The 9,322-nt window shown below is 36.1% G+C and overlaps 3 protein-coding genes across 3 annotated transcripts; 2 read left to right on the top strand and 1 right to left on the bottom strand.

Moving 5' to 3' along the window:
- Positions 1–2,384: 2,384 nt before the first annotated feature.
- LOC106374507 (probable aquaporin TIP2-2) lies at positions 2,385–3,469 on the top strand. Its single transcript, XM_013814516.3, has 2 exons — positions 2,385–2,762; positions 2,889–3,469. Exons 1-2 carry the CDS (start codon positions 2,385–2,387, stop codon positions 3,261–3,263), a joined length of 753 nt encoding a protein of 250 aa, XP_013669970.1. The 3' UTR covers positions 3,264–3,469.
- Positions 3,470–4,553: 1,084 nt separating this feature from the next.
- On the top strand, positions 4,554–6,829 carry LOC106376187 (VAN3-binding protein). The gene is made up of 6 exons (XM_013816251.3): positions 4,554–5,138; positions 5,329–5,725; positions 5,814–5,990; positions 6,089–6,138; positions 6,240–6,297; positions 6,380–6,829. Exons 1-6 carry the CDS (start codon positions 4,848–4,850, stop codon positions 6,616–6,618), a joined length of 1,212 nt encoding a protein of 403 aa, XP_013671705.1. The 5' UTR covers positions 4,554–4,847; the 3' UTR covers positions 6,619–6,829.
- Positions 6,807–8,789, bottom strand: LOC106376188 (formyltetrahydrofolate deformylase 2, mitochondrial). Its single transcript, XM_013816252.3, has 8 exons — positions 8,462–8,789; positions 8,277–8,389; positions 7,979–8,129; positions 7,819–7,892; positions 7,564–7,723; positions 7,371–7,469; positions 7,211–7,297; positions 6,807–7,124 (listed from the first exon to the last, which is right to left on the bottom strand). Exons 1-8 carry the CDS (start codon positions 8,630–8,632, stop codon positions 6,978–6,980), a joined length of 1,002 nt encoding a protein of 333 aa, XP_013671706.1. The 5' UTR covers positions 8,633–8,789; the 3' UTR covers positions 6,807–6,977.
- Positions 8,790–9,322: the final 533 nt, after the last annotated feature.

The following is a 9,322-nucleotide window of genomic DNA, read 5'->3' as shown; positions in this document are numbered from 1 at the left end:
AAATAGGATACAAAAATTGTGATATAATTTGTATTATTCATAATCATTAATTGTCATATATATGTTAATCATATTAATTAATTATGTAGTTTTTATTTAAGGAAAAAATTGAGAATATTCTTTTGTACACTAATAATCAATTTAATATTTAATTTATTAAAATGTATAATATATATTTATATGAGCCAATTTATTTTTCTAAAGATTTTAAGAATCATCGTAGTGATACACGTAGCTACGAAAATTTGTTATAATGATTTATTATTAATACTAGTATACTACCCCGTACTACGTACGGAAAAATAATAATTAATTTATTATGTTAAAAATAGTATGATTCGTAGCAAAATTGATTGTTAGACGTTAATTCCCATGTATTGTAATATTTGTAGATAATACTTGAGTTCTATAATAATCAAATTTGAGAATTTTCTTCTCCATTTAAGAGCTAGTTTTATTTTATCTATAAATTAATAACAAAGCCCTTCATTTAGTTCAACTTAATTGCGTAACCATAAAAATAAAATTTGATTTTACATGAAATTTAATTTGAACAATTAATTCAAGGATTGTTTGGATGAAAATATGATATTTTAACTATGCTGTAAAATAAATACTAAGAAAAATATTAAATAATTTAGGTATTATAATTAATTGACCAATATCTAATATAATATTATAGATGTAAACAGAATAGCCTCAACCAATACATGCTTATATATATATATATTACCCATGATATTTGTCATTATATAAAATACTATTGAAAATTTGTCAATCTTAAGAGTTTTCAGTATTATTTGATAGTTAAAGAGCAAAGAAAGAAAAGAAGAAGAAAACATATTAATCAAGTTTTTGCATCTGACCTATTAATCAAATCACGAGCAGCACGTGGGTTGAGATCTCTTGGTAAATTGGAGTCCATCTTCTCATCCATTCTTCATGAACTCTTGTCAACTTTAATCAGAACATAACTCTAAAACAAAAAAGAGATGAAATGGTGTTGCCAGCTTCTTCACCTTCGGTTGTAGTGGAGCCATTTTGGTTTGAGGAAGAACCATTCCTCTCCGTGGAAAGTAAAAATATAGAAAAAATTAAAATTACACAACAAAAAATAATCTAATGTTGAGAATAAAAGAAAGATTCGGTACTGACTCATTTTCTAAACAAAAATAAAATGGTTGGCACCACCAACCAATGGATACCAAGGTATTTCTCAAAGCCATCTATAACTTTCACTTATTTTTTTTTAGATGATCGTTTCTACCGCTTCAAAACCTTTACATAAGATTGAAGATTCATCTTTCTCAGAGAAAACAAACATGAACATTTTTTCTCAGAGAAAACAAATATGAACATCAGCTGCTATGTTTTCGTTGAATAAATTAAACTATTTGTAGAAGTTGACGTAGTGTATGAGAAGAAGGTGGAGATAGTGGCTGAAACATTTGATAGTCTTGAGACAACTAAAACGATTTTTGCTTTCTTTTTGTTTTTATCATCACTTTATTTTTGATCTAACCGCAAATAAACTGCTTGTATCAGAATTCTTTTTTTTTTTAATTTAGTATTTTTTTTTAAAAGAAATTGAACAATAAACATGTGGCAGAATTTAATTGGCCATTCAACTTGCGCTTTAATATACAGGGGATTAGATTATTATTCAGATTATCGCAACACCACAATAGGAAACCAACATAATCACAACCGTATAATAAAATATAAAAAAAATGTTTCTTTCATAGTGGGGCGGAGAAAGTAATTTAAACAAGCAAATAAGCTTTGCAATTTATTTAATGGCACCACCACCACCACTGTGGAGCACCTTTTTTTTCTTAACACTTAAATTCTCCATTTCATCAGATGTTTGTTGTAATTTTATTTTTTTGTCAAATATATCTCCAATTCCAAACAAAGAAATGGTGGTACTTGATTTAGCTCCTAATCCATATTAGTACTTAGCCCTCCCATACTAATAGAATAAAATGGTAAGATAAATAAAGGAATACGACCCTTTATCATTGGCGTGGCACGGCATTAATTTAAATGCATGATAATAACATGACATCATAAAATACTCTCTTCTTTACATATTATAAAATAGCTTATCCATTATTTTCTTAGCATTGTTTAAACTTTAAAATAGTTATTAGTTGTCCTTTAATCATTTTTGATGTCACTAACCCTCAAATACAAACTGAATAGTCTAAATAATTGCCGGTTTGGGCGGCACCCAATGGTGACCAGCCTTGTAGAGCAAGACTAACAACTTCATTACCACTTTGCTATATAAACCTGATCGATCATAAGCCACAAATACACATAAAGAGCTTGTAATCATCAAACAAACTCAAAAGAATCGTATTAACTATTTCCAGGTCAAAATGGTGAAGATTGCAATTGGAAGCTTGGGTGATTCCTTCAGCGTTGCGTCTCTAAAGGCTTACTTATCTGAGTTTATCGCAACTCTTCTCTTCGTGTTTGCCGGCGTTGGCTCTGCTATTGCTTTTGGCAAACTAACATCCAATGCGGCCTTGGACCCAGCTGGTCTTGTCGCTGTGGCTGTGGCTCACGCCTTTGCCCTTTTCGTCGGTGTGTCCATAGCCGCCAACATCTCCGGCGGACACCTTAACCCCGCCGTGACTCTCGGCCTCGCAGTCGGTGGTAACATCACTGTCATCACCAGTTTCTTCTACTGGATAGCTCAGTGCCTTGGGTCAATCGTCGCTTGTCTCCTCCTAGTCTTTGTTACTATTGGCGAGGTACACAAATAAATTTGTTTAAACGACCGTGACTAAAAAATGTTGTGACGGTTTCAAAATCTGGTTTGATTTATAACCTATGGTTTATTAACCAAGTAACTTATTTTTGTCTTAACGGTTATGTAGAGCGTACCGACCCATGGAGTAGCAGCCGGTTTAGGAGCGGTTGAAGGAATAGTGATGGAGATTGTGGTGACTTTTGCTCTGGTCTACACAGTTTACGCCACCGCAGCTGATCCGAAGAAGGGATCGCTTGGAACCATTGCTCCTATTGCCATCGGTTTCATCGTTGGTGCCAACATCCTTGCCGCCGGTCCATTCAGCGGAGGCTCTATGAACCCGGCCAGGTCATTTGGACCAGCTGTTGTTAGTGGTGATTTCTCTCAGATATGGATATACTGGGTAGGCCCACTTGTAGGTGGTGCACTAGCTGGACTCATCTATGGTGACGTCTTCATCGGATCCTACGCACCGGCTCCGACCACAGAAAGCTACCCTTGATCCTCTACGGTTTTTATTTGTTTGGCTTCTTAAGCCACAGTATTGGCTTTTTTGTTGTTGTTGTTGTGCGGAATGGTCCAGTTTCTTTCCAATATCATATGAATGATTGAATGTGGTTGTCAGTTAATAACAAAATATGTATATTTTCAGTTTCTTTAAAAGTGATCACCAATCGTAAGTTATTGAAAAACTTTATTTGATATGCTCTATGTTAATCCCAAAAGTATTTTATTAAAAACATCTTCAATGTAAAATTCAATTTTCTTACGAAACAAAACAGAATAATGAACAAAAAATAATTATTTTATTTGTGGAGTAAATTCATGTTATGCCATTGTAAAGCAGAAAACAGAGTGACACTAGAGCATCTCTTACTTCAATTTTCATTTTGGAATATGAAATAGGGTTATGGCTGAAAAGTTCGTGAGTTTCCAAATATGCATCACTTCAAAGTTTAACCAATTATACGCATAGGACTTGATCATTTTAACCTACTTAACTAGTTAATTGTCAAACACATAAGTTTTTTGTCAAAACATTGAATGGGTTGAAAGTTAAACAAACTACAATAATGTATTGTGGAAGCTTTTGAAGAAATAAAGATTCAATATATTCAAATTCATCAAAAAGATGTTTATACAAAGACAAATATTTCTCTATATCCGGCATTTACTTTAGAGGCCAATTTGAAGCCCAGATACATCACCAGACTCAAACTAAAGGATTACTGATTACTCTAATTGGCTGAAGAAACTTTTGTTTAACTGATAGCCTGATAGGGTACTCAAATGATAAACAAATTAGTAATGCCTAGATACAAGGACATAAAAGATTGTTAATCCGTGAAACTACTCAGACGATAAGAGTACATTAATAGAAAAATAAAGTGGTCTCTTTTACGTATGATTATTATTCGATGGAGCTGGTCAGCGTAGAGAGCCGTCCGCTGAAAAGACAAAATGCTCTGAAACCGATGCATTTGTCGCCTCTTTCTGGTTTCACAAACCGTCCTACCAGATTAAGATATTACCTGAAAATCATGGACAATGTTCTCTTTTTTTTTTTGATCAAAAGGACAATGTTCTCTAAACCACAATAATATCCTCTCTTTATCCAGACATATATATACAAGAACATGGAGACGAGTTGCTAAATTTTCCAAGAACTCGATTCAGATATTATTGTAATCTCTATCTCAGTTGTTAGGCCCCACGTACTTTTAAAATTTGAGTGGTTTGAATAATTCTCTCGCTCATAAAAAAAGAAAAGATTCTATTATTTGTGTACTTTGTGTTTATGCTCTTCCTCTAATTCTCTTCCACCTAAGTCAACATCATCCTTTTTCATCTCCAAAAGTTGTTCCTTTTCAGTTTTATTATTATCATTCAAAGTTTTTTAAAAAGTTGACAGTTCATTTCCAAGTTTTATTTCTGAAACTGAAAGCTGGTTCTCTGTTTTGGTCACATGGTTTTTGATCAGAAACATAACTCTTTACTCCCAACATAATAAATTGTCCCACGTCAGTTTTTCATATTCAAGAAAGCTTCATTTTGGATCAGAGTTTTAAATCATAGGAAAAAGAAAATGGAACGTGGTGGGTTTTATCCAGATTGGAAGGATACTTCTTCTTCCTTGTTTGGATCAGAGAACATGGAGGAAGAGCTGGAAGAAGAGCTTTTCTCATCTATTCCACAGCCTCAGACACCAAAAGAGCCTATGGAGTTTCTGTCAAGATCTTGGAGTCTCTCTACCTCTGAAATCGCAAAAGCACTTGCACTGAAACATAGACAACAACAAGAACAGCGTTGTGTTGCACAAAACAACACTCATGTTCTGTTCCCTGATGCTGCTGCTGCTGCTGCACATCCACTCATGGTACGACACTTTTCTTATCTCTTTTCCACAATACCGATCAAACCCACTTTTCACATGATCATGGAGAGCCTTAAGTCAGAGACTTTTTTTTTTTATTAATTGTATTATGACATTTATTTCACTAAAGTTCTTGGGAACTGGAATGGATAAAGAAAACATTATCAACTCTTTTCATGTCTTTTGATTTCAGACTGGGAAGATTATGAACTCGTTTGGCACACGTAGAGCAGGGACACTATCCAAATGGTTTCACCACCACAGGGAACATAGCAGCAGTAGCAACACCACCAACTATCTCAAGAAGAAAGACAAGGCGCGTGTTGAGAACGCTCACGTGCACTCTGCAGTATCTATAGCAGCTCTAGCTGCAGGTGTAGCCTCGGTGACATCCGCAAGCAATTGCAAAGGGTCAAGCTCCAAGATGACTCTGGCTTTAGGCTCAGCCACAGAACTGTTGGCTTCACACTGTGTTGAGATGGCTGAGCGAGCCGGTGCTGACCATGCACGTGTTGCTTCCACGGTTAGGTCATCTGTTGACATCCACAGCCCCGGTGATCTCATGACTCTTACAGCCGCTGCTGCAACGGGTAAAGTCTCTTGTTTGGAAACTAGTTCACAAGCCTTTGGCTTCTTTGGTTCATACTTGGATCTGATTTTGTTTTGAATGAAAACTAGCTTTAAGAGGAGAAGCGGCTCTGAAGGCGAGACAGCCAAAGGAAGCAAGGAAAAACGCAGCTATTACACCTTTCGAGAGAAGCTTCTCCAACTCTCATTGGCCTGCAAACTTTCAGTTTAGATTGGAAGAACCAAATCTTCCACTTGAAGGCGAACTGATGCAATGCGCGCGAAATGGTAAGTATCTTCTGTCTTTGAGACTCTGATCAAATGAAGAGTTCACTGAGATAAGACAGAGAGCTTAACTCTTCTTTCTTGTACTTTTTAACTTTCAGGAGTGCAGAGAACTAAGCGTGTATGTGTCTATATCAACAAGAAGTCTCAGGTACAGCAGATTCAATTAGAATCCTCCTAAACACACAACACATCTCACTTCACTTCCGATCCAAATGCTTATTATGCTGCTACTCATGATTTTCTTTCCAGGTTATAATCAAGCTCAAAAGCAAACATGTTGGAGGTGCATTCTCAAAGAAGATCAAATGTAAGCATTTTCCTAATCTTTCAGTTAAGATGAATAACCTGAAAACACAGACACTCTGAACTTGCTGGTCCTTTTTTTGAAGGCATTGTCTATGGAGTCTGCGACGAGAAATCAGCTTGGCCTTACAGGAAAGAGAGGGAAAACTCAGAGGAAGTCTACTTTGGTCTGAAAACCGGACAAGGCCTTTTGGAGTTCAAGTGCAAGAGCAAAGTTCACAAGCAGAGATGGGTTGATGGGGTAGAGTCTCTTCTCCGCCAAGTAAACTGCTTTGAGGCTGCCAAGTGCTCGCTGGGATCTCTAAGTCTCACCAATCACAGATGATGCAGGATCCTGTATATATCTTATTATATATATATATATATCCACATTTTTGCTGTTGTGATGTATTTGCAAAAATACTGGCAATGTACAATCTCAGTCATAAGAATTTTGGATAAAGCACCAACATGTTATTCAGATGATCACATTAAGTGGTAGGAACCATTGCTATGTACAGAAAGACATTGATCTGAGTTAAAACCTTTTATTTCCAGTGAAATAGTTTCTGATATGCTAAGACAAGACAATGGACGTGTAATCTATGAAAAATCAGAAATCTTAAGAGTGGTATGGTATGTATGACCTTGCTTGTATGTGGTTCATATGAAGAAATCATGTGAGAGCTTTTGATGTTGAGCGTATCAGAATACTACAGTCTTATATGTACCATAAGGCAATATTCGCAGTTCGCAGTAAGATTTTATAGCTTTCATTAGGCACTTCTTCTCGAGGTCCTCTGATTTTTGGACAAAGCTCCTCAAGTTGTCTCTGTGGGAAACTCTCTCAACCTGCAAAAAAACTCAAATTGTGACGCTGCTGAAGAAACAATGCAACCCTCATAAAATAAATAAACAAGTTGGGGAGATTGAATCACCATTTGTTCAATGATAGGACCTGAATCAAGTTCCTCTGTAACAAAGTGAGTCGTTGCACCGATTAGCTTCACACCTGCATCAAATGCCTACCAACAGAATCTAAAATATGAATAACACAACTCATGCAAAGGTAAGAGCAATCAGGGAAATCAGAGAAACCTGTTTTGCGGGGCTTCTCCCCTTGAATGATGGTAAGAGGCCATGATGTATGTTGATAACATCTTTTCCATAACCTTTCAAGAAGTTACCAGACAGTACCTGTCAAAAGGAAAATGTTCCAATCAGTACAAAGCTGTTCCCGCAGAGAGACGCAAACAAACTGAAGGAGATACATTCATCAAACTGAGGTTACCTGCATGTATCTAGCGAGAACTATAAAATCAGTATCCTTGACCAACTCCAAAATCTCCTCCTCTATCTTGTTCTGATCGGTTGTTGGCAAATAATGATAAGAGATGCCATGCCTCTGGAGAAAGCGCATAATGTGTGTGTTTGGAGCTCTTTCATGATTACTGAAACACACACACAAAAGTATTGCTGAATCACTAATTGCGCATCTAATATTTACACATTCAAGATTCAATGAGAAAAGAGTTACAAGTAAAACCTAATGACACATGTTATATCGACGGGAAGTTTCCCGTCCTGCCATTTATGTAACATTTCAACCAGACAATGATCCTACAAAGACAGAGCAATCAATCACACAACTTCAGGAAAGGACAACAAGAAAGAAAAGGATGTTTGTGATATCAAATATTATTTACCTGTTTTGAGAGTAAAAGAGCAATCTTGTACTTGGGGTCTAAAGAGGGCACTCGTACAACCGAGCTCATAGCATTGAATTTTCTGGCAATAGTTTCGAAATCTTCACCCATCTGACTCCTTGGCCATTTAACTGGATCAAAAATAAACTCGCTGCCCAAAGAAATTACCTTTTCAATCCCAAAAATAGAAACCTTTCAATCTCTAAGAACACTCCAAACTTACTTGTATAGTTTTGAAAAATGTTCACTTTGAATACATCTGGGTCATGAAACTATATCAAAGGATAGGTTTTTGTACCTTCGAGAGTAGAAGACGTTCTTGTTCTCAGGAACAAACACATCGTAACCAAGAATGTTGCCTCCTTTTGCAGCAATACAATCTGATAGTTTCGCTACAATCCCGACCACATCCTAAAGAACAAAGAAGGAGTCACTAGCTGTGGTGTTAATTGGTCGTGGGACAAATCAAATGAATACGCGTACCGGACAATGGAAGACGTGGACGCCCGGGATGAGAAGGGGAGATACGGAGGAATCGAGGGACTCGCCGTGAAAATGAGAAGATTTGAAGGACCATTTCATAAATGATCCGAATGCTGTGGCCGAGGGAGATGAGGTTGTTGAGACCCTTCGTATCATCATCATCATCATCATCACCTTTATATTCAGTTATATCGGAGCTCCTTCGCACTAGCCACTGTTTTACTATATCTCATCACCTTTCCTTTTCATGGCGTTTGCTCTTCACATTTTCGCCAAAGATATAAATATTTTTATTTTTTAATATTAACGGATTTGTGTAAAGCACAAACAATAGTTCTGTCAGCATCTAAATAAATTCATTTGGATAATGTTTCTTGAATTTTTCGAAATTAATTTCTCTTCTCAAATTATCCATTGCCATTTCTCTCACATATTAGTAGCTTGTAATTCTTATGTAACAATTCTGTTAATGTATAGTATAATGAAAAAAGAAGACAAAGTGGGGGTTCTTGTGCTAGGCCAAAGGATACTAACGTTGTACGTTCTATATATAGAATTTGGTCGTTACAAATGGAAAATCTCAACAACCTAACATTGATTGTGAAGAACCTATTCAATACTTTTGTCGAAAAGGCAACCATTTCCTTGGTTTTTCATATGGCTCTCACTAGCTTCAAGTTAATAACTCTTTCCTCTATGATGATGTTTGCGACATAGTCTATATTCATCATCTTATGTATTTTGTTGATAAGACACCAAATTATAGATCCTTTGTTTCTGCTTAAATGTTTTCTCTATGATTTGAAGCAAGCTTTCCATGGGTGGAAGTTCCACATGTTTTGCTGCTGCCTATGCTCGACA

This window comes from Brassica napus, chromosome C1 (assembly GCF_020379485.1).
Source record: "Brassica napus cultivar Da-Ae chromosome C1, Da-Ae, whole genome shotgun sequence".
Lineage (NCBI taxonomy): Eukaryota > Viridiplantae > Streptophyta > Magnoliopsida > Brassicales > Brassicaceae > Brassica > Brassica napus.
The sequence above is the reverse complement of the archived record's forward strand: the minus strand, read 5'-3'. Positions and strand labels throughout refer to the sequence as shown.